The following is a 17297-nucleotide window of genomic DNA, read 5'->3' on the forward strand; positions in this document are numbered from 1 at the left end:
CCGTAAAGTGACCTACAATATTTAACCTGAAAGAGCTTTAGCATTCCTACCCTTCTGGACACTGGGGTATGTCAACATCTTCACAGTCATCCTGCAGCCAGCTTTTCTTATCTATGGAAAAATGTGTCATCTTTAATGGCATTATTTTAAAAGTAAACAATTTAGAAAAATACAATTGCCATAAATACATTTCTGATTATTAGATTACTATCAGACAATCATATCTCTGTTCATTAAGGTCAGCACGATCTGCACTAAACAATTCCTGTTCATTATTGAAATAGAATCACTTAAGTTCAATCATTCTGGTAAAAATTAAAGTATATGTAACCACCAATACATGGCATGATGTTTCAGATAAAGATTAGAAAGAATACTCTAAATTTAGAAAATGCTTTACTCCTGCCATCAAATATCACAACACATCCATCCATCCAGAGCACTGATACCAGTTATATCTGACCTCTCTCCTTCTCATTTTATCCACTGTCGATTAATTCCCTACTACTGCTGAAGCAGGAAGGACACTGTAATACTGTTTTAAAGAGGATGATAGCATCAGCATATTTACAAGACACAATAATTTCTGTGCAAACTTTCGGAAATAATTATTCCATGGAACTACTTAAGATGGAGTTCTGAAAACACTTTATAATTTCAGATATGACCATAACGTCTTAAAACATGGTGAATTTGATTAGAATCATTAAAAATTGCAATATATTTCAATAAGGACTAATATGTGACCAGTAATTTCTTGAGGAAGGTACAGCTCAAACAATAAGTTTAATATTTGAGAATCTTAAACACAGCACGCAGACATTTAACAATAACATGAGTTGAAATTACAAGGGTGAGTTGAGTTCATTTCCTTTAATTTAGTTTTACTTTCTTTCTAAAGTTATGATATCAGCAATGATGTTACCTTGACAGATACTGTTGTAATTGGTGCAGCAATCTTTATTCTGAATGCAGTCTTCAGAACATGAACAATGGTTTCCTGTCAAGCGCTTCTCACAACGCAATTTACTGCATGCCCAGGACTCATCTAAAACAAATTGTCAACAAATTTAGAACATAATTTAATCTGAGCCTATTCCACAACTTAATCAAATTTTGGTCAGCACAATTCATGGAAGAAAGTTCTCGTGATGGAGCAAGTTGTGACACAACGACAGCCTATACTTATATAGCACCTTTAAACATAATGAAATGTCACAAGGCTCTTCACAGGGGCAATATAAGCACAGTATGACACTGAGCCACACAAGGAGATATTAGGTCAGATGACTAAAAGCTTGGTCAAAAAGGTAGGTTTTAAGATGTCTCATCAAGGAGGAAAGCAAGGTAGAGGCAGAAAAGTGTTGGGAGGGAATTCCAGAGCTTGGGGTCCAGACAACTGAAGGCACAGCCACCAATAGTGAAAAAATTGGGAATGGAACAAGAGGCCTGAATTAGAGGAGCACAGAGAGTCGTGGGTTTGGAAGAGTTAAAAGAAGTAGTGAGGCAGGGCGAGGTCATTGAGGGATTTGAAAACAGTGATGACATTTTAGCCCAGGTGAATGGATTTGAATCCAGCCAGATTGATGGAAGAAATTCTCCTCTTTTGGCAGTCTTTGCCCAGCTACCTGAGGCCAGGAAGAGTCTTGGTCAGATGTGGAAGAGGATTGTGGATGCCACTGTAATTTGCCCCTGTGTCTCGAAGGAAGAGGCAAATAAATTTCACCCAAAACATCCAGTGAATTTTTCTGCTTATTGAAGTGAGCTGTAAACATCCAATGACTGCTGCTGAAAAAAAAGTAAATATGTGTGGGCTTTGGCAGAGGACAGGATAAGTTGGGAGTAGCAGGATAAATATCACACTGAACAGTAAGGCTCCCACACCTAAATGCATTTATACAACCCAAGTGCCAGCGGATGCAAAAAAAAAAATGGTGCTTTTACAGAGGCCACAGGATGAGTGTTATGGGAAATAGAATCATTTGTATTGGTGGAGTAGGGATTGTTGTGTTCTAATGTTATAGTAGAGAGAGATTTCATCCACGCCTTTCAATGCTATACTTGTCTAGGTCATTCTTCATACAGACACTGGAGGAGGAAAATTCATCTGCATCTAAAAACAGGCATGCAAGGAGTAATCCCGCGAATAAGACAGAAACACATTCAGTATTGGGTCTCGGACCTCATTATCAACAAGGGGGTGAGTTGAAGATACTTCATTAGATGGCGCCAGGCATCACCAGAGAAGAAGCCTCAAAGACTGGGCCATTGCATTTACCAGCAATGGCCCTCAGGTAAGTCTTTAAGGGGACCAAGGAGAATGACCTGCTCCCCATGACTCCAATGTTACAAACTTTACTGCTTTGTTGGCACCTGTGGTAGTTGGTTCCTTCAAGGACTGTCAGTTAGGCTGCATGTAGCCTCAGCTTTCCTGCATTTAGCTGGCATTTGCTGCCTCAGGGGAATGCAATACTGAAGAGCAGACTTCAAAAAGGTACTAAATCCCTTATTTACATGCGCAAAGGACCTATAGTGCCCATTTCAGGTGCTGGCACTGGACACCTATTGTTTTGCCTGAAGCAATATATGCACTCATTGCTTGCAATAAAGGTACTTCCCCTCACTATCGCCTTCATCACCTCTAGCGAGATAACCCCATCCTGCCCCCATCCCCCATGATATCTGTGCACGATGGGGATACTCTGCACTTGCCTGGACGAGTGCAGCTCCAACAACATTCAAGAAGCTCAACGCCACCCAGAACAAAGCAATCTGCTTGATCTGCACCCCAACCTTAAACATTCATTCCCTCCACCACTGGTGCACAGTGGCAGCAGTGTGTACCGTCTACAAGATGCACTGCAGAAACTCACCAAGGCTCCTTCGTGGGTTGGGTGGTGGGGAGGGGGGGAAAGTCTTCCAACAATACAATCAATCAATAAATCAGTTGAACCAAATGAACAGTGGTATAACTGTGGGATTCTCAGAAATTGCAGGAAAATCTAGATTAAAATGTGACGTGCACAGGGCTGTTTTCTACTCCCCTCATTTCTCCTTGTTATTAATCCAAATCAAGACTCCCTTCATAGAGATCAGCACTCCAATTAAGGAGGAATGTGCAGTACATTGGTCAGAAAAGTGATATTCTTCAGAATAAATGGGATGGAGAACATTAATACTTTGAAAAATAGCACCACAATTACAAGGTTTCCATCCATTTTAAGAATGCATATAATTTTTGACAACACGAGCCTTTTTTTGTAATTGCAAAATCATGACAGCACAAGATACTACACGCAATCATTTAATTTCATTTAGGAGTATTGTCCATATAATAACTTACATTTATATAGCGCTTTTCATAACAAATTAAGAATTTTGAAGTGTAGTCACTGTTATGTTAGAAATGCAACAGCCAATTTGCACACAGCAAACTTTTACAACCTGCAATGTGACGATGATTGAGGGATAAATATTCACCAGATCACCTGGGATAACTCCCTTGCTCTCCTTCAAAATAGTGTTATGTGATCATTTACATTCACCTAAGCAGGCAGATGGGGCCTTAGTTTTAACATTTCATCTGAATGACAGTGCCTGTAACTCTCTTAATTTCACACAGGAGAGTCACCCTTGATGTTTGTGCTCACCCCCTGACTTGAACCCGGAACCTGATGAGTCAGAGGTAAGTGCGCTACCAACTGAGTCACACTGACACATATTCCCAGATCATCAGATGTAAGCAAACAGAAATCCAGAATATCCATTCATGCCATATCTCAACCCTTGCCGTTTTCTGCTTTTTACAGATTGCTCTCTGCCCTTAGCCCCCTTACCCCTGATTCCCCAGCAGACCATGCTTAATTTTAAATTGTCTACATGAAGATTCTTAAAGCCACACATAGACACTTGGCAAAATACCTGTTAAGAGCTGGAACTATGAAATTGCTCGTTGATCGCTGTAGTCAGTATACTTTTCCAAGGGCAGAATTTTCCCCCCGTCTGGGGGCAAGTTTAAGGGTTGGTGCGCAGAATTGCGCTTCCGATCGGCGCCCCCAATTAGTGGCGTGCCGCCATTTTAAGTGGGCAGGTCAGTTAAGGTGTCAGTGTGACGTCCGCACGGAAGCGCTATGCGCTTCCTGTGCGGAAGGGGGGGGGGGGGGGAGATTCCCTGAGCCAAGAGTGTGCTCTTTCGCGCATGCGTACGAAAGAGCACACTCATCTCCCTGAGGCTAAGTGCTGCTTCAGGGTGATCGGCTCTACAGTAAAAAATGAGAAAAATAGAAAAAAAAAATTTCCCTGACATGTCCCCTCTTGTGACACTGTCACATGAGTTGGGACATGTCCATATAAGACCATAAGACATAGGAGCAGAAATTAGGCCATTCGGCCCATCGAGTCTGCTCCGCCATTCAGTCATGGCTGATAAGTTTCTCAACCCCATTCTCCCGCCTTCTCCCCGTAACCTTTGATCCCCTTACCAATCAAGATAAGACCATAAGACATAGGAGCTGAAATTAGGCCATTCAGCCTATACTTTCAAATACGGTTTAATTACATTTTTTAAAACCTACATGAAACCTCATCCCGTCCGTGGATGAATTTTCGTGCTTTTTCTAACGCCCGCCAGGGCTCCTGGCCTGCCTGCCAACTTTAAGGTTGGGCGGGCAGGTCCATTAATTACTTTAATGGCTGTGTCAATGGCCTTAATTGGCCATTGACAGGTCGGCGGGCGCACAGCTGATTCTGCTGAGCCCCCGCCTACCTGAAAATTTAAATGGAGCAGGGTGACACCGGGAGTTCCGCCCGACGTCATCCCGCATCATATTACGCATCGGCAAGCGAGCCCCGCCCCCCCACTCACCGACCAGGAAATCCTGGCCCTAGTTTCCCCACATGTAATATGGCCTCTGTGAACTATATTCCCACTTACTCTGCTTTTATTTGGCTAATGCAGAATAAACCGGCTCAAACTGCCTCTGATTTGCATCTGGCTAGAAACAGCTATGGGCTAGACATATTTTTAATTTGTGGTAGCACTCAAGTAAATACTCCTACCATCAACATTGTGGGTTTCAACTTATTGCTATAGCAAATTCACTATAAAATTAACTAACAGCTTCCACAAGGCAAAAACAATTCAAGCCACATTGTTTTTCAGTTTTCTAAAAGTCAATTAAATCCACAAAACAGGAAACTTCTTTTCCACAGAATTTACTTTCCAAAACTGGATTTGTACTTACATAAGAGAATATACAGTTCTATTTCTTATTTATCTTGAAACCGCAAGACTTATTTTTATACACAGCTAAAAGACTGCATTTTACGGAAGATTTTCTGTGGTATTCAAACAAGGATGTGGCTGAAGGTTTCAGAATATTTGCCTTTTTACCAAATTAAAGGTTTTCTATTACAATGTTCCTAATTTTAGTTTTGAGTTTCAGCCTATGGTTTTCCCTTTAGCATTCAGAACTCTATAAAGGACTGAACACCAACAACAACTTGCATTTGTATAGTGTCTTTAATAGAACAATGGCTCAAGGTGCATCATGGCAGTATAATAAGAAAACAAATTGACACTGGGCCAAAGAACAGGTGGCTAAAGACTTACTAAAAAGAGGTGTGCTTTAAGGAGTGTCTTTGAAGGAGGAAGGCGGGGCAGAGAAGTTTTGGGAGGGAAGTCCAGAGCTTAGCATGTAGACAAATGGTTAGTTTGACCCGGACAAAAACTGTAAGCAACGAGTTAACTTGTGAGAGAACAGTATATAATTTCATAAGAGACTACAAACATACAGAGAACTTGGGCAATGGCAAATTGTAACATGGTCGCGATACTTAGAAATGACAAAACAAACCTAGTTCAAGTCCAAATTAATTTATTCCAACACTCGATTCTTGTTTTATATAGCATACTAATTGCACGTGTTATGATACTATCTAGCATTATACCAAGACAGCCCTCTCAGCAGATAAGACATTCCAAGGTCCCCACTCTGAATAGCAGGAAACAGGTTTCAGGATTTTGCATCCTCTGGAACCAAAAAGCAGCCCAATCACAAGTTGCAGTGATGCAACTTACCCAGTTTAGGACTATGGGCTTCAAGCATAACAAACCAGTTTTAATGACTCGAGGCAGTTTTAAGTGTCACCGCCTGAACATATACAATTTTTTTTTAAAACCATTCTTATTTTTTCTCTCCATTCCCTTTCATTTCTAGAAAGGGACAGGCAGTTGAGCTGTTCCCAGATTTTTTCTAATGGCTCTCCGTTACCACAAACAGGGCTGTGGCCTATATGGCAGACTGACCCAAAGTAAATCTTCTTCCAGCTTCCCTTGCCTTCCAGAGAAGCTTGCGGCCGCTGTTCTGAACCAGCCGTTATATGGGCAACTATAGTCACAGCCCACATTTTAGCATTCTATAGCACAGTGCCACAGTCACCCAGTATTGTACGACAAAAATATGGGTTGTAAAGAAAAAGAAAACCATGTGCAGGATTATCCCGTCGGCGAGCAGGCCCTGCCCCCGGCTCGTCGACGCATAAAATGACGCGCAATGACATTGGGCGGAACACCCGATGTCACCCCGCCCCATTTAAATTTTCAGGTAGGCGGGGGCTCAGGAAAATCAGCTGTGTGCCCGCCGACCTGTCAATGGCCAATTGAGGCCATTGACAGAGTCATTAAACTAATTAAGGTTGGCGGGCAGGCCAGGAGTCCTGGCAGGAATTTGAAAAAGCATGAAACCTCATCCACGGGCGGGATGAGGTTTCACATAGGCTTTAAAAAATTTAATTAAATTTGTTTTAAAAAATATGGACATGTCCCAACTCATGTGACAGTGTCACAAGAGGGGACATGTCAGGGAATTTGTTTTTTCTATTTTTCTGATTTTTTAATGTACAGCTGATCTCCCTGAGGCAGCACTTAGCCTCAGGGAGATGAGTGCGCTCTTTCGTGTTTAGGGATTCTCTCGGGTTTAGGGATCCCCCCCCTCGCCCGCACAGGAAGCGCTTCCGTTCAGACGTCACGCTGGGTGGGCCTTAATTGGCCTGCCCACGTAAAATGACAGCGCGCCTCCAATCTGGGGGCACTAATCAGAGGTGCGCCTCCGCGTGTCCGTACTTCGACTTCGCCCCCGACGGGGGGGAAATCCTGCCCCATATATGAGTACAGCAACAATAACATACATGTTCAAACTGCAAATCCCATCGAAATTATTCTTCTTTGTAAATTATTCTTTGTAAAAAGATTGCTTTCCCCTTATTAGTGGACGTTGAATGAACCGTTGGCAATTCAACTATATCTTAAAGATGTTGCTGTATAGTTAGACATGTAAGATCTGGCTATAAAAAGTTTCAACAATTGCCACAAAGATTATCACAGTGACAGGCAGCATGGTTTAATTTCATAATATTTATCTGTACAAATGTTCTCTTCCATTACTTAAATAAAAGGTTAAAATGTAGCAACATATACATTTAGGATGACTGCGAGATCTGGAGAAATGAGTGTCTCTTTGGGGCCACCAGTTTCTAGTCTTCAGCTCAACTAATATGAAGTAGTAGTGATTTTACTTAGCTAGTAACCCAGAGATGCAAGCTGAAAATTCACCATGATAACTTGTAAATTTGAATTCAATTTTAAAAAGTTGAATAAATTTGGAATTAAAAATGTATCAGTAATGGAGGCTATGAAGCTATCATAATTATCATAAAAACTCAACTAATTCACTGGGAAAAGAAACATGTTGTTCCCCAGTCTGGCCTATATGTGCTCCAGGCCCACTGCACAGTAGTTGACTCTTAGCTGCCCTTTGAAATGCCCTACCAAGCCCCTCAGTCATACCAAACTACTATGAAAAAGAATAATAAAAAACAGACAGACCACTTGGCTTCAACCTGGGCATTGGTTTCTGATAATGACAAAGGCACTCCCAGGCTGGTCGACTTTGCACTGGGTCCCTAATGTCTGTGCACTTGTGCTGAAATTGTATGTACTGAAGTTGTGTGAGCTACTCTAAGCACAACCTGATATATGTGTGGTCCTATGAGTATGACTACCAGCCTAGGACCCAGCCTCTTCTCAACCAGCCCTGGGTATGTCATGCCCCACTGGCAAGAAAGACACACAGACATGACTGCACAAAGGTGTAGTCTGGGATTTTCCAGGCAGGACTTGTCGCGGGCGAGAACAGAAAATTTGGAGAGCCAGCCAAAAGGCCATTGACTTTTGGCAGCACCAGGAAATCCTGGCCGCGGGCAGGCTGGAAAATCCCAGCTATAGAGTGCGGAGGGATGGCCCTAGATCCTGAAGTCTCATGCCATCAGGTCAACCACAGGCAAGGAAACCTTCTGCTGATGATCACCTAGTGCCAGAATTGTTACAGCACTGGAGGAGGCCATTTGGCCTGTTGTGTCTGCACTGATTCTCCGATTGAGCAATTCACCTAGTGCCACTCCTCCACCTTCTCCCAGTAACCCTGTCCTCCTTCAGCTGATGAATCAGTAGTCTTTCATGTTGAGCGCGCTTTGGTAGAAGCAAGCAGGCTGCTTGTTCCTGAATGGTGTCAGGCTTCAAATGTTGTTGGGGCTGCATTCATCCAGGAAGCGGAAAGCTAATATTCCTTGTAGATGTTGGACAGCGATCAGGGAGTGAGGAGTTGAGTTCTCCCTGCAGAATCCCAGCCTCTGACCTGCTCTTGTAGTCACAGTATTTATATGGCTGGTCCAGTTCAATTTCTGGTCAATGGCAGCCACCAGGATGTTGATGGTTGGAGATTCAGCAATGGTAATGCCATTGAACATTAAAGGGGGGGTGGGCGATGGGGCAATGTTTAGATTCTGACCTGCTGGAGATGGTCATTGCTTGGTACTTGTCTGCCACAAATGTTACGTTGCTACTACTCAATTCAAACCTGAATATTGACCCAGTCTTGCTGTATGTGGACACAGACTGCTTCAGTATCTGAGTTATGAATGGTGCTGAACATTGTGCAATCATCAGCAAACATCCCCATTTCAGACCTATACAGAAGGAAAGTCAATGATGAAGCAGCTGAAGATAGTTGGGCCAAGGACACTATCTTGAAGAAAGATGTCTTGGGACTGAGGTGATTGGTCACCAACATCCACAACCATCTTTCTTTGTGCTAGCAATGACTCCAACCAGTGGAAGGTTTCCCCTCTCAAATGCTTCCTTGATGTTAAGGGAAATCATTCTCGCCTCAGCTCTGGAATTCAGCTCTTTTGCTACGTTTGGGCCAAGGCTGTAATGAGGTTAGAAGCCTTCCAGAACCAAAATTGAGCACCAGTGAGCGGGTTATTGCTGTGTAAGTACCAATTGATAACACTGTCGACGACAACTTCCATCACGTTGCTGATGATCAAGAGCTAATTGATGGGGCAATATTAGTCGGATTGGATTTGTCCTGCTTTTTGTATATGCAACATCCCTGGGCAATTTTCTACGTTGTCAGTTTTGTAGCTGTACTGGAACAACGTGGCTAGGGGTAGGGCTAATTCTGAGGCACACATCTTCAGAAGTTTTGGTTGTAGGATCACTTAGCTCTGTCTATCGTGTGCTGCTTCTGCTGCTTGACACGCAAGTAGTCCTGTATTGTAACTTCACCAGGTTGGCGCCTCATTTTTAGGTATGCCTATTGTTGCTCATGACATGCTCCCCTGCGCTCCTCATTAAACCAGGGTTGATCCCGTGGCTTGATGGTAATGATAGAGTGAAGTAAAAAGCTGGGCCAGGAAGTTACATATGGTGGTTGAATACAATTGTGCTGCTGCTGATGGTCCACACCACCTCATGCATGCCCAAGTTTGAGTTGCTCAATCGGTTCAAAATCTATCCTATTTAGCATGGTGAAAGTGCCACACAACATGGCGGTTGGTGTCTTCAGTGTGAAGATGCGACTTCATCTCCACAAGAACTGTGCTGTGGTCACTCCTTTCGGTAATGTCATGGTCAGATACATCTGTGATAGGTAGACTGGTGAAGACGAGATCAAGTTTCCCTCTTGCTTGTTCCTTCACCACCTGCCGCAGGCCCAGTCTGGCATTTATGTTATTCAAGACATGGCCAGCTCGGTTAGTTGTGGTGATACCGAGCTAGTCTTGGTGAGTCCTCCACCCAGAATGCATTCTGTGCCCTTATGGTGGCATTTCAAAGTTGGCAAGATCTAAACGGTGTTCTGCAAACTACTAGGATCCTGAGCTGTGAAACGCAGATCTGTTGTCTGGCCAATATCTCTAGAATTACTTTTGTTGCTCTGGCTGTCAATTTGGTTACTTCAATACTGGAAATTGGGAGAAGTGGTTCATTACAACTAGGGAGGTACACTGGTCATTTCTTCAGGAGCTCCTCGCTTCAAAGGAAGATCAGTAGAAATCCTGGAGGTTGCAAAGTTTAAGATGGAGAACAAATGTAATTAATTCCTCAGCTCATGTAGGTGCATTTGAAACTGAGTAAACAGCATAATTACAAGATGCAGAATTTTATCAATAATCACATGAGTAGATCAGTTACAATGGACTCTAGAAAAAACTCGATTCTGTTGCTTAAAGAATATGTGGATAAAAGACTTGTTATTTGAAAACACCATTCACAGAACTGTTCAGGCTACATGTCCTTTAGAAAGAAAGCTTAAAACACAAAAGACAGATCATATTGCTTTAAACCATTAATTTCTTTGGAATTTTAACACAAGATAGCATAAATCAATTAATATTTCTCCAAGATGAGACTATAGTGCCCTGATAAGGATCCAAGGCAATGCTGCTGCGGGTATACATACACATCATCTGGCATCTTATTTGGCTTAACCCCCCGAAGAATTGTAATACATATTGACAAACTCCCTAACCTATTCATTAATCTAAAAGGTCACACCAGTGGCTGTAAGGCAGACATGGCCTTTTTGAGCAGCTATTTTATGCTTAAGAAAGAGCCTGAAATCTACCTTGAACAAGTTAGCTTTCACCAAATATACGTTGATGGCTTCAAGCCCATTTCAGAAGTTGAGTACATAATGTGGGTGGCATTTGAAGGTGACATCAGATGTGCTACCTCTTGCATTAGTTCTTAAAACAAAGGCCACTTTTGGTTGTTCTGGTTGATATGAAACATCCTGTGAACGAGCAGGGGGGTGCTTGTGCTGCCCAGACAATCGTTCTCCACTTAACCAACATTAAAGAAGAATTAAACTTGTCATTTCTCTCATTACTATAGATGCTGTTTACGAAACAGCAGTCACAATTTCCTTCATAATTCAACGTAGGTGAAGTGCTTTAGGAATATTTTTGAGAGCTGTGATGTATTTGTATAGCATCATTAGCATAGTAAAATACCCTAAGGTGCTTCACAAGAGCATTATAAAACAAAACTTGATGCTGAACCACATAGAGAGATATTAGCCAGAATTTTCCCCTCGGCGATTTGGGGGCGGGGCCCGCTCGCCGAGGGGAAAATGACGCGGGATGATGTCGGGAGGAATCCCCAACGTCATCCTGGGCCACTTAAATCTTAAGGAAGGCGGGCGGACAGCGAAATCAGCTGTCCGCCGGCCAATCTGTCAATGGCCAATTAAGGCCATTGACAGGCTCATTTAAGATAGTTAAATGCCCTGCCCGGCCAACCTTAAACCTTCACATTGTCACATGAGGGGGACATGTTAATAATTTTAAAATATCTCTATTTTTTGACTTTACTTACCTTTCGCTAAACTCCCTGAGACAGCACTTTGCCTCAGGGAGAAGTGTGCTCTTTGACAGATGGGGAATCCTCCCCCGCCCAGGATGGGAAGCGCTATGCGCTTCCTGTCGGGAAGCTGCTGGGTGGGTCTTAATTGGCCCGCCCACTCAAAATGACGGCAGGCACCGTTTCGGCAGCAGGGTTCAGATGCCCGCCTACCGCCGAGCCCGTGGGGCCCGCACGCCCATCAAGGGCTAAATTCTGCCCATTAGGGCTGATGACCCAAAGCTTGGGGTCAAAGAGGTAGATTTTAAGAGGTAGAGAGGCAGAGCGGTTAGAAAAGATTTTCTAGAATTAGGGCCCAGGCAACTGAAGGTACTAATGGTGGAGCATTTAAAATAGCGGATGCTCAAGAGGCCAGACTTGAAGAGTGCAGGTATTAATGTTTTAGTGCTGGAGGGGGTTACATAGAGATAGGGACAAGTGAGGCCATGAAGGGATTTGTAAACAAGGATGAGAATTTTTAAATTGCTTAACTGGAAGCCACAGGGTGATGGGTGACCATGACTTGGTTCAAGTTAAGACAAGGGCAGCAGAGTTTTGGGTGATCTCAAATTTACAAAAGTTAGAACATGGGACACTGACCCAGAGTGCACTGGAATAGTCAATCTAAAGGTAACAAAGGGAAGGATGAGGGTTTCAAAAAACAAAGAACAAAGAAAAGTACAGCACAGGAACAGGCCCTTCGGCCCTCCAAGCCTGCGCCGATCATATTGCCCATCAACTAAAACATTTTGCACTTCCGGGGTCCATATCCCTCTATTCCCATCCTATTCATGTATTTGTCAAGCTGCCTCTTAAACACCACTATCTTACCTGCTTCCACCACCTCCTCTGGCAGCGAATTCCAGACACTCACTACCCTCTGCGTAAAAAACTTACCCCGCACATCTCCTCTATAGTTTTCTCCTCTCACCTTAAATCTATGTCCCCTAGTAATTGACTCTTCCACCCTGGGAAAAAACTTCTGACTATCTACTCTGTCCATGCCACTCATAATTTTGTAAACTTCTATCAAGTCGCCCCTCAATCTCCGTCGCTCTAATGGGAACAATCCGAGTTTCTCCAGCCTCTCCTCATAGCTAATATCCTCCAGACCAGGCAGCATCCTGGTAAACCTCCTCTGCACCCTCTCCAATGCCTCCATATCCTTCTGATAATGTGGCGACCAGAATTGCACACAATATTCCAAGTGTGGCCTAACCAAGGTTCTATACAGCTGCAGCATGACTTCCCAGCTTTTATACTCAATACCCCTGCCAATGAAAGCAAGTGTGCCATATGCCTTCCTGAATACCTTATCCACCTGAGTGACCTGTGGACCTGTACACCCAGATCCCTCTGCCCATCAATGTACTTAAGGGTTCTGCCATTTACTGTATAAACAACAGTTTCAACAACAGATGAACTGAGACAGGGTCAGATTTTATCAAAGTGGAATAGGTCGGTTTAGTGATGGTACAGATATGTGGTCAGAAGCTCATCTCAGGGTCAAATGTAACACCAGAACTGCAAACAGTCTGATTCCGCCTCAGACAGTTGCCAGGGAGAAGGATGGATTTGTTAGCTAGGGAATGGAGCTTGTAGAAAGGACTGACGACTATGGGAAGAATTTAATGAGTACGAGGTGGGGCTTGGCCACCAGTTGGAGCACCAGTGGGAACCCCATGTCGCTTCTCTCTGAGAGGCCTGATGCAATTATGAGGTTACCAGGTTACCTGGACAGTGGCAGGCCCCCCACTCAATTAAAGCCCTAGTAGGGCAGAAACTCTGCCCCTGAGAACTGCCAGCAAACCAGAGGCCAGCTGCTCCCCAGTACCAGCAGCTACTGCCAATATTACAGTCAGGCCTGCAGGAAGGGTCAGCCGCAGGTCCCCAGATAATGATGAGAGTGGGTGGGATGGGGGTCACAGGGAGTTGCAGCAAGGGCATGCATTAGCTTCCTGCAAGGGCCCCCTTCCCGGTGCTGGGTCGGTAGACCAGGCACAGTGCGCCCGTGATTGAGGGAGACTCCTGGTAGGCTGCCAGCAAAATGACAGAGCTTGCTGGGCGACCTTCCTGGATGGCGAATCTCCCACCTGCCATTGGTTGAATACCAGCAGCGGTGGGAGTAGGCTACTTAAGGGTATCAATTGGTCTCTGGGCAGGAAGGCTCCCTGCAAGCCTCCCTGCCCCAGACTTAATTAGAGGGAGGCGGGAAGGCAGCGAGTTCCCACCCAATCAAATAGCCCCTCCCTGCTTCGGGGTTGGGGGGGGCGCGGGGCTGGTAGTGGTGGGGAGGGGGCGGAATTAAATTCTGCCCAATAGATTTGATCTTCCCAATATTTAGATGAAGGGCATTTCTGATCATCTAGTTGTGGATGTCAGACAAGATGTCTGATGATTTACAGACGATGGAGGGATCAAGAGATGTGGTGATAACGCTGAGCTGCATGTCATCAGTGTAGGTGTGGAAATTGATGTGTGTTTTTGTAACTCTTTTCGAGTTAAAACAATTAACTAAATTAACAATAACAAGGGTTAAATCAAGCACAGCCCCTAATTCAGGTCAGCTGTAAAACCAAGGACAAAGTTTAAAGGAAACTTACAAACATTAAACCAAAATGTGATTAAAGGGGTCAACAAAACACCCCAGTCCCCACGGTGCCCACCGGGCACGGAAGGCCTCGATGGTGCCGGCAAACACCGCGTGCTCCCTCTCCAGGGACACCCGGCCGCGAACGTAGCCGCGGAAGAGGGACAAACAATCGGGCGGGACTCCCCCCTCGATCGCCCGCTGCCTGGACCTGTTAATGGCCAACCTGGCCAGGCCCAAGAGCAGGTTCACGAGGAGGTCCTCCTCCTTCCCGACCCCCTTCCGCACCGGGTGTCCATAGATCAGGAGTGTGGGACTGAAGTGCAAACAAAACAGCAACAGAAGGTTTTTTAAATAACTAAAAAGGGAGTGCAGCCTATAACACCCTATATAAACGTGGTCCACGGACTCCACAAGACCGCAAAAAGAGTAGGTGTCTTGGGAGTCCGTGAACCTACACATTCTACGGTTGTATGGGACTGCTGCGTGCAACACCCTCCAACCCAGGTCCCCGATAGAAAGCGGGAGGACACCTCCGTAGAGGGCCTCCCATCGGGGGCCTTGTGTGTTTTTGTATGGTGTCACCAAAGGGCAACTTGCTAATTGTCCCTAATCAATGGAAATACTCTTCATTCTAATTGGGCACAATCCTTATATTTCTCATATTCCTATCTGAGTATCAATATCCCAAACTCATTCACACCACAGGGTACAAAATTTTCCATAAATGGCAATGAAATAGCAAAATAGTCTTTGTTCATGATGTTGTTGAGGGGTATACATTTTCTAGGAAACTGAGAGATCTCTCTTGCTCTTCTTTTAATTGTGCCATGGGACCTTTTCCGCCACATCTCATCCAAAATACAGCAGCAGCACTCCTGCTGAAATGCCAGTCTGGATTGTATGTTCAAATCTATGGAGATGGCCTCAAGTCCACACCCCGTGACTCAAAGGCCAAAACACGTATACCAGTCAAGGCTGATCCAATGGTATAAATGTTACAATAATATTTGCTTTGTACTATTTGCAAAAATGAATCTGTAATTGTGCTTCCTTCTGTGTTTCAGCAGTGACACAGGAAACACTAGAATCTCTCCGATTATCAAACCATAATGCTAATTGGACCACTCTGATTTCACTGATATTCTCTGAACCCTTACACAATGTAGTTAAAACATACAGCATAATGAGGCTGTAGTGTGTACAGCCAATGGCAGGCACTGCAGAGAAGTGTTTGAATAGAGCAATTTGCCCAACTGGAATCTAAAGAGATCCCAAAAAATGTGACTGCACCGTGGAAGCCTTGTTAAGTACTCTTGCAACATATATAAACAGAAATAAAAACAAAATGCTGGAAATGCTCAGCAGATCTGGCAGCATCTGTGGAAAGATAAACAGAGTTGACATTTCAAGTCAAATATGACTTCTTCAAATGTCTTCTCTCACCACTGATGCTGCCAGACCTGTGTATTTCCAACAGTTTATTTTTATTTCAGTTTACCAGCATTTGCAGTATCTTGCTTTTATTTTGCATACTCAACAGTCTGGATTTCCTCAAGTTTAATTCAAGTCCCTTTGCTTTGACAATCTGTTCTTAAAAAAACTTCTAGAACATATGGCCAGGATGATATCCAAGAATCAAAAATCTAAAGTGGGCTTCAGAGTTTAGACTGAAGCAGTTCACAGCGGAATGAACCTTCCACTCACATCTTATAAGCATTGATAAGGCAATCAAACTTTGATGGTCAAATTCAAGGGTTTGAAAAGCGTGACTGTATTTCCAGCCAGTGGTCTGGTTTCCCAGTACCAAGTAACTCGAGAGCAGTTCTTAGGCCAAAAAGAAATTGCACGTAACTTGACTTCAAGATTCTCTCCGGTAAATCACAGATCTGTCCTGGCATAAATAGAAAGCAACATTTTTTTTAAATTGCTATCAAAATTATTCTCTGAAGACAATTTTTTTTTCCTCCAACTTGCAAAAACGATTCACAAGAGCAATACCAAAATGAGAAGATATGCTTTGCAACAGAAGTTGAACACCTGGATCTTTTTTCTGGAAAAGAGAAGGCTGAGGGGTAACCTGATAGGGGTTTTTATGTTAATGAAAGGGTAAATGCAAAGAAAATGTGTCACTTGTGGAGGAGTCCAAAAACTAGAGGTCAGAAATAGAAGAAAGGCATGAATCAATTTAATAGGGAATTCAGGAGAAACTTCTTTATCCAGAGAGTGATTAAAACATGTAACTCACTATCACAAGTAGTAGTTGAGGCAAACAGCATGGATGCATTTAAAAAGAAGCAAAATAGGAAAATGAAGAAGAAAGGAGCAGAAGGGTATGGCAGTAGGGTTAGATAAAGTAGGTCAGGAAAAGGCTTATGTGGCGCATAAACACCAGCGTTTTGTATGCCACATGTTATATGGCACTACCACCGTGCTAAATGGGAGAGATTTCAAACAAATCTAGCAATGCAAGGATGAGGTGCTGTGGGCCGTCAGCAGCAGCAGAATTGTACTCAAACACAATCTGTAGCCTCCTGGCCAGCATATCTCCCACCCTACCATTACCATCAAACCGGGGGATTAGCCTTGGTTCAATGAAGAGTGCAGGAGGGCATGCCAGGAGCAGCACCAGGCATATCTAAAAATGAGGTGTCAACCTGGTGAAGCGACAACACAGGACTACTTGCATAAGCAGCAAGTGATAAACAGGGCTAAACAATTCCACAACCAACGGATCAGATCTAAGCTCTGCAGTCCTGCCACATCCAGTTGTGAATGGTGGTGGACAATTAAACAACTCACTGGAGGAAGACGCTCCACAAACATCCCCATCCTCAATGATGGGGGAGCCCAGCACATCAGTGCAAAAGATAAGGCTGAAGCATTTACAACAATCTTCAGCCAGAAGTGCCAAGTGGATGATCCATCTCGGCCTCCTCCTGGAGGTCCCCAGCATCACAGCTG

General features: G+C 43.8%; 1 protein-coding gene across 1 annotated transcript in view; it reads right to left on the bottom strand.

The window, feature by feature from the left end:
* The window catches only part of LOC144680751 (venom phosphodiesterase 2-like), a 181823-nt gene that overhangs the window by 121971 nt on the left and 42555 nt on the right, over positions 1-17297 (bottom strand). The window contains exons 3-4 of the mRNA XM_078542090.1: positions 926-1048; positions 51-111 (exon numbers count right to left, since the gene is read on the bottom strand). Coding sequence (XP_078398216.1) covers positions 51-111; positions 926-1048 — 184 coding nt within the window. The remainder of the gene's footprint in view (positions 1-50; positions 112-925; positions 1049-17297) is intronic.

Source organism: Cetorhinus maximus, chromosome 5 (assembly GCF_964194155.1).
Source record: "Cetorhinus maximus chromosome 5, sCetMax3.hap1.1, whole genome shotgun sequence".
NCBI lineage: Eukaryota > Metazoa > Chordata > Chondrichthyes > Lamniformes > Cetorhinidae > Cetorhinus > Cetorhinus maximus.